Genomic DNA, 13540 nt, shown 5'->3' on the forward strand with positions numbered 1-13540 from the left:
TCACCACCTCCTGGTCTGTATGGCTAAGTAAACATTAAAGATTAACACATTTGTTGCTTGATTTTGATTAGCCATCAATATTAAGTGCAACACATAGAGTGTGGGCTGAGAAGGTAGAGGCATTTAAAGCAGGTAGCATAATGTATAAAAGGAGTTAATTTTTTTCCCCCTGGCCCTTAACTGGTTCTCCCTTTTCTGCCATCTTGGGTCTTACTCTCTTCTTGACTTCCTCCTACCTTTCATTAAAAGCAAGGCCAATTCCTATCTAATTCTAAGATGGAGCTTGAACAATTTATGAAAAGACTTGTGCAGTGGCCTACCACAGCAGGAGCTGTGCAAATCTTTTCCACTTTGATGCTCCCAGTGCTGCAGTCTCTCATCAATTGCTGCATCAGACCAGTTTTCATTGCCACAGCCCTACAGTAGGTGATTTTAAGCAAGTGATTCTACTCTTTGAGTGTATGTGTTTGTTCATGATAGATACACATGAACAAAGATAGTTCATGTGTATCTATCTTTGTGTAGTCTTCTGCTTCACGCATCTATCTAGCAGCTTTTTTGAATATAATGGAATTTGTTCAGAAATGCAGTTCTAGGAGGAAATCTCAAATGTGTTTACTTGGAAGAGTTGTTAAAGAAATTATTTATAACTGAAACATTGCTTAGGAGAGTGTTCACTTGCGTCGTTTGGTGGGCTGAAGAGCTCTCCATTTTTTTCCTTCCTCATCACTGATTTGTTATGCTTGCTCTTTTTTTCCCTGCCTTTCCTTCACATGATAGGAATATAAGAACAGAAGCTGTCCTCTGCTGGCATTCCCACAATTCCCCATTTTTCTATCTTCCCACTTTTCTGGACGTTTGTGCCTTTGCCCTGTGGCTTTCTTGGAGCTTGGTAGACTTTGATGTAACTACAGTTAAGGGAAGGATTTACAGATGGGATTTGTACTGCAGCTTCTTCTCTATGCTCCTTCCTGTTCTTTCTCAGCATATCCAGCTTTCAACAGGCTGAAAAAAACCCACAAACACACAAGAACCATTAAACATTTCACTGCCTTTATTAATCCTATCAAGCATTCTGTGCCTCTCAAGATTTGCTAGATACAAAAAAGGGCCACATTCAGGATCTTAAAATACAGGAATAAAGTCCACATCTGATGTGATAGATTTGTAAAGATGAAGCACATGCATATTTGCACAGCTTTTACAGATGTAACTGTGCTCATTCTGTCTGTGAAAGAAAGCATCTAGTCAAAAAACAACGCTGATGCCAAGATGCTCTCTGCCCCTGTGGTGGCACAGTGCTGTCTAAAGGTGTCTTGGTCAGTCCCTGTCCAGCCAGCTTGGAGGGCAGGAAGAGGAAGCATCTGTGCGTCTGCAGAAGTCCAAAAAGACATAGAAGACTCTATAATAATGCAGAGGGTTGGCACATCACAAAACGCTCAAGGACCTCTGATTTTGAGGGCAAAATCTGGGGAAGTGGCATATGTAAGCCTTATTTGAGGTAAAAATAATATTTTTTTTTCCTTTAATGTTTTATCAGGTTTAGTAAAACCACAGTGTTGATGGATTACATGTGAACAAATTTGAGCTATGTGACTTCACTATTTACAATCATTTGTTTGTCTTTTGCTGTCCCTTTCCATGGAAGATTTTGCAGGGAACTGTTGTTTTGTGGCAAAAGTCCTATTGCACCTCTACAGTTCAGAAGAGATTAATTTCTGCTGAAGTCTTACTCATTTATTTTCCTCCCTCCCTTAAGATGTCAGAAGCAGAGCGAGGCCAACTGATTGTCCAAAGAATGTGTTTTTTGAAAAAGATAATGAAACAGTTATCACGATGCATGTGCTGTGGTAACTGCTGCGCTGCTCTACATAAATACGGAATGTGGCATGTTAAATGGTGAAAAACAAATGACAACAAACAAAAACAGGAAAGAGGTGCAAACCGCAGACTTTCTCAAGCTTTTGCCAAGCCTCTGTGTGAGGCAGTGCTGCGTGAGCTGACCACAGCCACGTGTGGCAGGTGCCTGGGGACACGAGGCTGTGACAAGCCAATGCTGCCTTGAACGCTGCCGTGGCCTGTTGCTGGCTGGGTTTAGGTTGCAGAGCAATATAAAACCTAGAAGGGCACCACAAGCGGTGTCCGTTAGCATGGAAGGTACCATCAGTTTCAAGGTTAGGAGTTTAAAATGTACCTATTTCTTTTTTGGCAGTCACCGACTTGGACTACATTATTGTTCAATATTTCTTTAGGTATGTCTTCAGGCTGACAAAGCCTCAAGCTTTACCCTAAAGCTAAGCTCTTGGTAATAGCCACTGAACTGTAAGTAAAGAGGAAGCTGCAGCTCTGCAAAACACACAAATATCAGGCAATCAACTTAGGGATGTTAAATAGCATGTCCTCTTCCTTAAGCACAGAGTCTTATGTATGGACTGATGATTGACTTGCAAAAATAAATAAAAAGCATTCACTATCTTTTAAAAAAACTTGACACAACGTAACCCAAACAGGAGAGCAACAATCTCATCTAAAGATGAGATTTTTAAAACTAAAAATCAAAATTAAAATTAAAATAGGATTTTATAAAAGCTGTACAGCAGCTACTCTGCTACATCATGTCCCATGGTGTTTGCTAAATAGTGTGTGTAGCTGCAATCAATTGCTCATTAGAGTTGCCACACGTGGCACAGATATAAGCAAACATGGCATTACTGATTTCCCCTTGACCCTGTTCTGTTATCACATGTGGGGTGAGGTTCAGGAGGGCATTTTCCGACTGGTCACATGAGCTAGGGAGCCATTTTTGCCTGTTCCCTATGGAAAAACTTCTCTAGCACTTTGCAAATGTTGTTCAAGAACAGACAAGCCTGCTACATCTCAAAATTAGATTGTGAGTAACTTTGGAAGTGTTGATACTGTGCCCTGAGACCCCTCAAAGTAACCTCCATCAGTACTGGGAGAAGATGTCCCATGAGCTCCCTGGTGCCAGCAAGCTGAGGCAAGACCCTCATGTAGGTCCATGTGCGTCTGCTCCACCACATGCAACTCCTGCAGCTGCTGCAAGTCGCTCCATGCGTGTAGGCAATTCTGAAGAGACTCTCCTGCAGCTCCCACTTGTCCTGCAAGGCTTTGCATCACATCACAGGTGTGAGCTGAATAATGTCTATTGGATGAAGCTGAACCAGAAAATACCCCCTAGGAGAACAACTTGTGTGTTTCATCTGCTAACTGGCATTCAGTGCACGGGACTAAGTCTGATATAAATCTCTCCAACATGCAGTGAATGTGGATATTGGTCTCTCAACACCTGCTGTTTCACTTTGCAGACCCCCTCCTGCTGTGCAGAGCTGCTCGGGTGACGCAGGCACAACTTGTGCAATCCCACCTGGCTGTATGCTTCTCTGACAGACATGCTGGTGCACTCTTGGGGATGGAGCAACAACAGCGACGTTCAGCATGTCCTGCTGATGTCTATTCACTCTGACAGCTAAAGTGAAGCCAATAATGGCACTTGCAGCAGCCACAGATTATCTTATGTGCTGCATGCAAACAGCATGCCCTAGTTCTTCACAAATGACCCTTGGACTCCTCCCTGCTCCTCCATGCAGAGAGAAGTCTGTCCCATTAGGTCACAGGGGTGAGGAGGAGGAGGGTGCATGTGGGTGCACTGTACAGCATCTCTCCCCACACTGAAGTCCTTCCAGATGTCTACTCCTCCTGTGAGTGTGGGGATACACAGTTCTTCAGAGATTTCAACTGGGTCTTTCACCACAGGTATTTTTTTTCCTTAAACAAGCCAACTGTCAGTTGTGTGGGAGCTCAGGGTACTTTTTAATAGCATCCTTAGTATTGGTAGTAAGGGAGAAAAGCCTCAGCTCCCCTGGCTCAAAAGCCAGGTGGCATACAACAACGGGGGCTCCGGCGGCGCCTGAGGGCTGCCACGCCGCGACGTGCCGCCGACACTGCAGCTGCGTGGTCCGGGGGATGCAGCCGTGCGCCTTGGCCCCGGCCCGGTCCCGCAGCCCCGGCCCCACCCCCCGGGCCCCGGCCCCGCCCCCGCCATCCCCGCCAGCTGCGCCGGGACACTGCGGCGCCCCCTGGCGGCGGCGGGGCGGGGGTGCGCCAGCAGGGCGGGGGGCACGGGCCGGGGAGGCGCCCGGGCGGGCGGCGGCGGCCTCCGGGGTGAGCCTGCTCGGCCGCGGCCCGCCGGGGCAGCGGAGGGCGGCGCGGCCCGTGGGAGCGGGAGGCTCGGGCTCCGCGCGGGATTGAGGGCGCTGCGCAGCATCCCCGAGCCTCTCGCGGGGACCCCGCGCCGAAGGCCTGCCGTGTGCGTAACTAGGGCTCTCTGGAAAGGAACGAGCCCTACTTAAAGGTTTATTTTTTCCCCGAGACCCCAATTTCCTAAATCCCTATTCAATTTAAAAATAACTCTTTGAAGGATTTCAGCACTACTACTTTAGAACATGCGCTTGTATGGGCTTTCTGCTTGGGTAGGTGTACGCAGGTACTTACACAGGAGCATCCTTATGGGCTTTCTGCTTGGGTAGGTGTACGCAGGTACTTACACAGGAGCATCCTTATGGGCTTTCTGCTTGGGTAGGTGTACGCAGGTACTTACACAGGAGCATCCTCATATGAAGATGTTAATGTCTTTGGTCATAAAGGAAGGACTGAGGTGCAAAAGGGCTTCTAGACAGATGTTATATATAATGAAATATTAGCTGTGTCAGGGGAGGTTTAGATTGGATATTAGGAAAAATTTCTTTACTGAAATAGTCGTCAAACACTGGAACAGGCTGCCCAGGGAAGTGGTGGAGTCACCATCACCAGAGGTGTTCAAAAAACATGTAGACGTGGCACTTCGGGACATGGTTTAGTGGGCATGGTGGTGTCGGGTTGACAGTTGGACTTGATGATCTTAAAGGTCTTTTCCAACCTTCATGATTCTATGAAATCTATGAAATCAGTGGCAGAAACAGGTACCTCTGGTGAAGTTAGGCTTTTGTGAGTAAGTGCTACAAGACCAAAGCAAAGCAAACCTTGACTTGTGTCTTCCTGTACTTCCTCACAGGTACAGCAGCACTGATGTTAAAAAGCAGACTTCAGATTTGGATTTTACCTGAGGTGAAATTTGTGCCCTGCAGTTGCATTTGGCATGTGGCATTTAGTGTTTTGAAATAGCTCCTCGATCTTACAGCAGCTCTGTGCAGAAATTTTACTGCAATTAACAGATTGAGCTTGGCTTCATATCAATAACTTGTCTCTACTGATTTCATATGTTGACCAGTTTATGGTCAAAATCTTACAAATGAAGTCATATTAGCAAAAATCCCAATAACCCATTCCGTGTTACATAGTTGAATACTCACATACAACATCCTGTAGCTATGGCTAGAATTGGAGATGCATCTAACTATAATAAAGCATCGTTCTGCTGGTCTGCAGTAGCATTGCAGGCAACATGGAAGAAGGTAATTTTGCTTAAAGAGCACTAGTTAAAATGAAAAGTAGATTGAGCAAAATCTCAAATACAATCTTCCAGGTGCTTTGAGGAGTTAAATTAGTATAATCTAGCAAACCTGTGTCAGTTCACCTTGGTTGAATGTCTGGGCAAATAGGTTTCTTCTTTCACTCATCATAGGGCAGGAAGAGATCATAATGCTGAGAGGTGAATTCATGTGACAGTTACATCACTGAGGACAGAGTAACAAAAGCAAAAAACCCCTAAAGATAAAAATTTGTTAAAATAGAAAAAAGAATGAAAGTAGAAGGTGGAAGGAAGAGGAGGAAGAAGAGCCTTCATAGACTAGTGCTCTATTCTTAAAAACAATAATCATCAATCAGTAGAGCAAAGAAATGTCATTAGACTGGATCTTCTCAAATATCTGTGCAGCGTGAAAAGAGTCCTACAGAATTCAGGCAGAATTCATCTGATGGGTCAAGATCATTTTAATACATGGTTATTTAAATTTATTTATTCAGCCTTCTCTCTAAAAAAGAAACCCAGGGCTCTTTCAATGAACGTAGTGTCTACATAAGTAAACTTTAAAACGAATATGGAGTCCACAGTGCAACCTTCTGGATTTCTCATATTTACTCTAACAGTATGGTTTGATGTCATAAAAATAAAGCTATGATTAACCCATGAAGCATGCTTATGCCATGTATTTGGGGGGGAAAAAAAAAAAAGACCAGCAGCAGCAAAAGTCTGTGGTTTCTGACTGAAGGAATTTTCCTGTTGTGGGGGAGGGTGATCGGGTAGAAATTTTGACCCTGGTCCTGCAATTGGATCCATCAAGCCTGACCTCTGTGCTCCTGCAGTGCTTGCTGGAGTCAGCAGAACTATGTGCTAAGTGCAGGGATCTGTCCATGTGGAACTAACTGGGGATTTGGGACCTTCCAGTTTCCTGCTGTGGAGGGAGAATGAGTTCATCTCCGTGTAAATTCTGGAAGAGGAGCAAGAGATTTCCATAAGAGAAACTTGCATTTATTTTTAGACCTTCTGTTCTCTGTCTCAGTCCTGTAGAGATCATGCTGAACACAGACTGCCTGCCTTTCTCCAACTACCTATGTCTACCTTGCTAACATCAGGCCATCGCTGCTGAAATTCAGCGTGCCCCGTATTCCTCTAGTGAGAAAAACCTCACACATAGTTTGCAGTCACTGTCCAGTAGCTGCTGCTACAATTGCTAATCCAGCTTTGAGTTGGTTTAAATGTTGTGTCCCAAATATGACCTCTGATGGTGTCATGTCCATCACTGTGGAGCACAGTAGTTGCCTTGTGCCCCTCCAAAAATGCTTTATTTCTTGGCACCCTGTGAGTATAGGAGACAAGGAGGCCAGTGTGCACCTGCAGCTTCATGCAACTGGACAATGTTCTGAATGCCACTCTCCATCCAGAGTTACGTCTCCTGATTGCTAGCGAGGCTGCGTGGACACTCAGTGACTTCCAGCTGCCAGGTACATCCTATACCGCCTGCCCGAGCTCAACATCAGGCTTCTCCAGCTTTCAGGAATAAGATCATAAGATTGATGACAACTGGCAGGAGCTGAGACAGCTGTGTTGGCAAGTGAGAGAAAGTTGATGCATTCCATAATGGACACCTGCTTTTAACCATGCTATTCCAGGCCAGGAGACTGACCTGCAGGCACATCAGCAGCACACCGCTGGGTGACTTTGGATGGTGACCATTGTCCTCCAGATTGCTTTGCGTGGTGCCTGCTCCAGGTGGGAATAACCTTTGAGGGAGATAGGCAAAACTGATGGGATCCTGCCTGGGGAGATACTGACTTGTCCAGCTGTGTCAGGACACTTCTAGGCACACTCAAAGGCAGACCTTGAAGCGTATGTGGAAGGGCAAAATAAAAATTAAAGGACTCATGGCATTCTCATTGCTCTGGGGTTTAGACAACTCCTGAGCAAAGCTTTTTGGGAACTCCATTCTGGATTGCAAGATTTCAGGGCTTATGCACCTCATTCTTTGTTAGATACAGCTGTAAACCCATTTATGGATACAATGCCTGGAACCATGTTGATCTTGAAAGTTGAACTTGAGCAAGAAAGTTCACTGCAGCCCATAGTTACCTGGATGCTCTGGGGGAACCTACAGCCTGAGTTGTGTGCCTAGGACCCACATTCAAACAAGAAGGGACCTTGTTCCACCACAGCTCTCCCATAGAGAGAGAATGCAGTAGGGAGAAGCTGTGATTGTTAAAGCCTTTAGGACTGGTAGGACCACACACCGCTGTCAAGTCTTCAGAAAAGTGCCATTTGCTTTAGGGACATTAACCTAGTAGTTGTCAGGACTCCGGGCAGGAGACAGTGCTTTGCGTTCCTTCAAGTGGGGAAAGGAACCAAATTTGATGCACGCAGGGTCTCTTACAGGTCTGTGTAAAAATGGGCAGAGGTCACTATTTGTATTTTCTCCGTTCTGGGATGCTCTGGTTCAAACAGGGTGCTCCGAAAATGCCTACAGAACTGGGTTGTACAGGTGAACCAAGCAGAGGAAGTCTAATCTGTAGACTGGACTTACTAATGAGTGAGCTAGTCTAAGGAATCAGACAGAATTAAGACGTTATAGGCACTTTCTTTGATCAGACACTTGAGCACTTTTGAAGTGTCCCAAGCAATCAAGAGGGAAAATATACCAAGAATAAATCGAGTGTTTTCTAATCATGCTGAATGTCCAGGAGCAATCATGACCTTCCACAAACATCATGTGCATTCACAGTTCACACTGGTTTCAGCAAATCTGAAAATCAGAGTTCTTGTTGGGGAACCCTAATATGGATTTAGATCCTTATGTTTAATAGCTTTGCTATTAATATTTTTGCTATTAAATAATTAATAGCTTTGTTATTAAACTGCATAGCAAAAGGCTAATGAATTTTGAGGGAGAAAAAGAAGGGATTGGTTAAATATCTTCAGTGATACTGAACTGTGTATCAGTACCAAGATCTTGCTCACACTTGCTTATCATGCGAATGTTTAAAGAAAAGATTCTTGAGAATTAAAAAGCTGGCGCCTCTTAGAATTGTTGTCTGTCATCCATGATTATTTTATGAAGACAGTGGGTATATTTCCTCATAACGTGGAGGTGACAAGTTATCACAGGCGTAGTCTCCCAGCAGTTCTTCTGGCTCATCACAGCTGTCCTCTGACCTGAAAATAGGAAGAGGAGCAGGCACAAAAAGAATTTAGCAAACACAAAGCATGCAAGTAATCTCAGTGCTACATCCTGTGAGCCTTATCTATCTGGGCAAAGCACTTCCTGACCTCTTGAGAAAATGCTACAAGATGAAGTTTTACTGCAATTCATCCATTTGCTGTGTTATTTTCATGAAGTATAAAAGTGGCAGGAGGTGACCTTTGTTTTCATGCTGCCTATGCCTGTCACACATGTTGCTGAGGGTGACGCGTCAGTCAGCAATTTTTCAAACAGACTTCGATAAATTAACTAAAAGTGACTTGTGTTCTAGGAAGGATATAATTCTGAGTAATTCCTATCATTAGAATATTTTTCCTTAGAGGAAAGAACTATATAAAATTATTTTGTGTGTGATTAAAGCAGTTTCATACTGCTCTGTAATATCAGCAATCTTGTTTATGCCCCAAAACTAGGGAAAGGGTAAGGGCTGGAAGGCTGCTACAGCGGGAGAGGAGCATGTTGTGACCAGGTGTAATCAGGAGGGAGAGCATTTGGTACCAAGCTGATTCTTGCATTGTTGTAAAAATGCTGTTTGTGCACTGACTCGTGTGTTGTGATTATGTTTGAATGGAAGCCTCTGGCTGTACATATAATAACCTTCTGGTCAACGGTCTAAGGGTAGTAAGATAAGCATACCCCGCCAGGGGCAGAGCATTTATATTAATATCTTCAAAATTAACAAGATACTTAGTAGACTGAAAATTGAAAGGGATTCATAAGTTAATTTAATTTGGATAAAAATGCTTTCCAGAAAAAGTAGGTCTCCATAGTCTTTCCTCAGAAAACCCTCCTAACAAAGCAAAAAAAAAATGTCTGAAGAAGGATAACACCCTGGACTAGCTTTTGTTTCCCTTGAAACCATACATAGCGCTTAAAATACTCAGAAGCCTCTTTCCAAACACACAAAGGCATTTCAGAAGATGTACCTCTGATTCCTGGCATTCTCTGCAGGATAAGCAGCGTAGTTCTCGTCTCCGGTAAAAGCCGGGTTATCCAGGGGGTAGGGAGGGCAGAAGTGAGCAGAGCCCGGGGTGGGAATGGGTGAGGAGCTGGAGGAAACAGCACCGCAGCAGGTGAGCACCGGGTGAAGGTAGCCAGGACTCACAGCCATGCCCTCCTGGGCTGGGTACGGCGGAGGGATGTACTGTACCACCGTGGCACCGTGGAAAGTTATAGGCTGGTTAATGCCGGTGAAGACAAAGGACTGTCCACTTGCAGTCTGGTCGAGGTCTGACGTGTTTTCCTCTCTCTCTTTACAGGGCTTGCATGTAAGCATGTTAAATTTACAAACAGCAATCAGAATAAAAGTCACCCCGACAGACAGCAGAATAGGCCCCAGTAACTGAGTCCATTCCAGGTGAGTGACGCCGTCGTATTTTATCCATCCCATCACGGTGAAAGTGATTCCCACCAGTCCCAAAAACACACCTGAAAAGAGCAAAGTGGTGCCGGCTTTATCCCCATCTGACACCAGGACGTCAGATCTGTTTGGCTGATAAGGAGTGACAGAAAAGACATTCAAGGAGAAATCTTCTACGTTGTTGTTGTTCTGCTCCATTACTGAGTATAACGTATCTGCTGCCTCAAGAGAAAGGGGGCTTGTAGAGGACTCGGCAGAGCATTTAAAGTCAAAGGTTCAGGTTAGTTATACAAGAACTTTGTGCGTGTATGGTTAACAGAGTCCATCATGTGAAAGAATAAACTTTGCTTAGAAGAATAAAGGTCTGGGAAGTGAAGCCTGAAGCGGTCACTAAAGACTTCTTGAATTACCACCATCGCTTCCGAAATTGCTTCACTCTTGCATGGCTGCTTATCTCTTTGTTTATCCTCGTCTTTAATTTGGCACTCACTGATACTTCCTCGCCGTGCCCACGCCAGATGGCAGAGAAAGGAAGCTGCAGCCACCGCAGCCTTTCCTAGGCCCCCCGCCAGCTGATGGATCAAACATATGGACAGCATACGTTCAGTCAATAGCAGTGCTGCAAATCTTGCTCGCCTTGGGCCACCGCTCCAGCAATCCGGATCTGCAGGAAAACGTGTGGCCATTGCTGGGAGTGCTTTGCAATGCTCTGAAGCGTGACATTTATAGCCATGCCTGGACTTCTGTTGCAGCTTGTTCTGCAGTCTAGAGCATCCGTGGCTTAAAAAATATCAAAGGAGGCTTTCTGATATTTTGCCAAGGGGGAGCAGTGGGTGGGTGGGAGGGTAAGCAGCAACAGGGTGGTGAGTGCTGAACAGCCTGGGAGAGCTCCTGGTTGTGGGACAGAAGTTATTTCAAGCCAGCAAAAGCTTTCCAGCTGTTCAAAGGTAGCATAATTGCTCTGTAATTTCCCCCTAATTGTGGACATTTTTTGTTGTGGGATCTCCACTCCTTCCTCAAAGTTTATACTGAATAAAGCCCACATATCCTGAATAGCACACCACTGCAGGAATAAGAAAGCATTTCCTCTAATGCTAAACCTGGCAAAGAGAGGGATCTTATGTTGTAACTCAGAAGTACCTAGAGTATTTTTTTTTTTATTACATCACAATGAATTGTTCTGTTGAACATCTGTCCCATATATTAAACAGACAGATTAACTGAATGCTGAGATTTTCTGTTTCCTAACAGTTTCAGACTAAAGTAATTGCTGTCGGAGGGTTCTGGTAGAACATCTTTGTATAATTCCTTAAGGAGGAAAAACCTCCAACTATTCAATCTGTTTTGACTAGCATGGCAGGGGACTACACACAGGACAGAGATTACTCCTCAAGTGATAGAATGTATAATGCTATTTCCTGCTACCAGCAGCTCTGGGGAAGCAAGCTTATCCTGAGATTTATAAGATAAAAATAGTTCTAGAACTAGAAAACTCACCTTTCAGACTGCTTCTTCAAAATCAGTAGAGGTGCCTTTACTGTGCATTTGTATCATACAGTGTGACAACAGCTCACTTTTGACAGGGGCTGCTCACCAAATTTAGCACCTTCAGAACTGATGCTGAATGCAATTGCAGATGTGTCTTTCTCATTTGTTACCAGATAGACCTTGAGGAATATTAGTGCTGGACTCCTTTAAAAAACATCTGGGAAGTTTCCAAAGTCAGTATTATGACTCTCCTATTACCAAGGGTGCCAACAAATTCTCTGACAAATACACTCAAGATCAGCCCTTCCCCCAGCACCAAGTCTAGTCAGGACTCTGCACCACTTAAGCAAAGTGTTAGGGCTTGCAATGGAGTGATTTTGCATCATGACAACTAAATTAGAAAGTCCTGAAATGCTACATTAGCTGTCCTTGTACTGGTAATTATAGCCAAAACCTAAGTCAACTTTAACCTCATATTTGGTAAACTTAATAGAAGGAACTTCTGTTACTGCTCTCTGCAAGTCAGGTTTTTCCATACCATGAATCATTCTTGTCGCTGTTTGCTGAATCTTCCAGGCTTTCCAACATCCTTTTAAAAGCAGCATTATATCATAATAGCTAACTAATGGTATATACAGATGTAGTGTCACCTTCCTCCTCTCATTCATTCAAGAACTCTGCAACCACTATTTGCAACACAATTGTGCTGGAGCACTTCCTCGGTCCTACACAATGGTCCTTAGATGCTGGCTGGGGTCAGAGTTTTCCAAGTTGGGCGTTGCATCATTCCATGGCTGACGCTCTTTTCCTCTGGCCTAGGACATGACTTCGTGGTTGTTGAGCAAGTGCACAGCAGAGCTGGAGAATACAGGTGGTTTCTTCCAAGGCTACTTGTCACTTGAACATTGAAAATGGGATGGAAAACACTTTCTGTTTGGTGCAGTAGGACCTAAATTAAAATTACACCTTTCCCTGTAAACTGCCCCCTCTTTGTAGGATACAATTTTTCTAAGCCTCCCCACATTTCTCTCATTACTTCTCTGCATTCAGGCAGCTGTCAAGGTCTTTAGAGATTACCAGATCACATTGATTTTTTAAGGCCAGTACTTTCCTTTGCCAAGTAAGTGTGTGTTCTGGGAACTCAAAGATGCTGATTTACTAAATGCATCCTCTCTTACCTGGAATAACTCCTAAGCCCATGAAAAAAAGTTTTGTGAAACCTAAGGAATTGTTCAGAATGAGCTTTTCAGAATGGATGCCGATCTCAGATCTCACTAGTTTTTTTCCCATCTGTTTCAGGGACCTTACCTCTGAACACAAGCACTGCTTTGCTTTCTGTTCTTCTACATAATTTTCTACCACCAATGCAGACTTCCGCGGGAGAGCTTGCTGCTGGAAGCCAGTTTTCTGTAATGCACTGCACCTCCTCAGTTCTCTAACCTGTTTCAAGAGTCATCCTAGAAAACACTGACAGGCCTTCACTTAATCCTTTTCTCCTCTCCTTCTGCTATTAATTTTACATAGTTGTTCATATTATCAGCCCATTTTAGTGAGGTTTTATTTTCTTACACACCCGTAGTATAGTCAGGGACTTAGACACAGGACATGCACAAGACGTCATATGAAAGAAAATTATAGCACGGTATTGCACACTGATTGGCTTCAAAAAGAGTAGGTACAAAGCACTGCTCCCTAACGAAACATTCAATTGTAGGGAGACTAAGGAGCCAATGACTTGACTGAGAGAGACTTTTCCCTAGGGAAAGGCGACTGTACGTGCCATCTTTAGTGGAAGACGTGAATTATGTGTGTAAGAGCAGTACCTGAAGAACCACCATGAGTGGCCCTCGCACCCTGGGGCCCTGTACTATTGCACTGCCAGCCTCAAAGCGTAAATAAGCTGTGAGGAGCAGGTTCAGCCAGCTGCCCACAACTGCGTCTACCTGCAAGGTGGTTTTATATGCTCACAGGGAGTGTTGTCTTG

At 44.3% G+C, this 13540-nt stretch overlaps 1 protein-coding gene across 1 annotated transcript; it reads right to left on the reverse strand.

Annotated features, from left to right (window-relative positions):
* Positions 1–8559: 8559 nt before the first annotated feature.
* TMEM174 (transmembrane protein 174) lies at positions 8560–10266 on the reverse strand (the record flags this gene model as incomplete). Its single annotated transcript, XM_082013477.1, has 2 exons — positions 8560–8662; positions 9635–10266. The coding sequence occupies 2 exons, from the start codon at positions 10264–10266 to the stop codon at positions 8560–8562; spliced, it is 735 nt and encodes a 244-aa protein (XP_081869603.1).
* Positions 10267–13540: the final 3274 nt, after the last annotated feature.

This window comes from Phaethon aethereus (assembly GCF_964289735.1).
Source record: "Phaethon aethereus genome assembly, chromosome: Z".
Taxonomy (NCBI): domain Eukaryota; kingdom Metazoa; phylum Chordata; class Aves; order Phaethontiformes; family Phaethontidae; genus Phaethon; species Phaethon aethereus.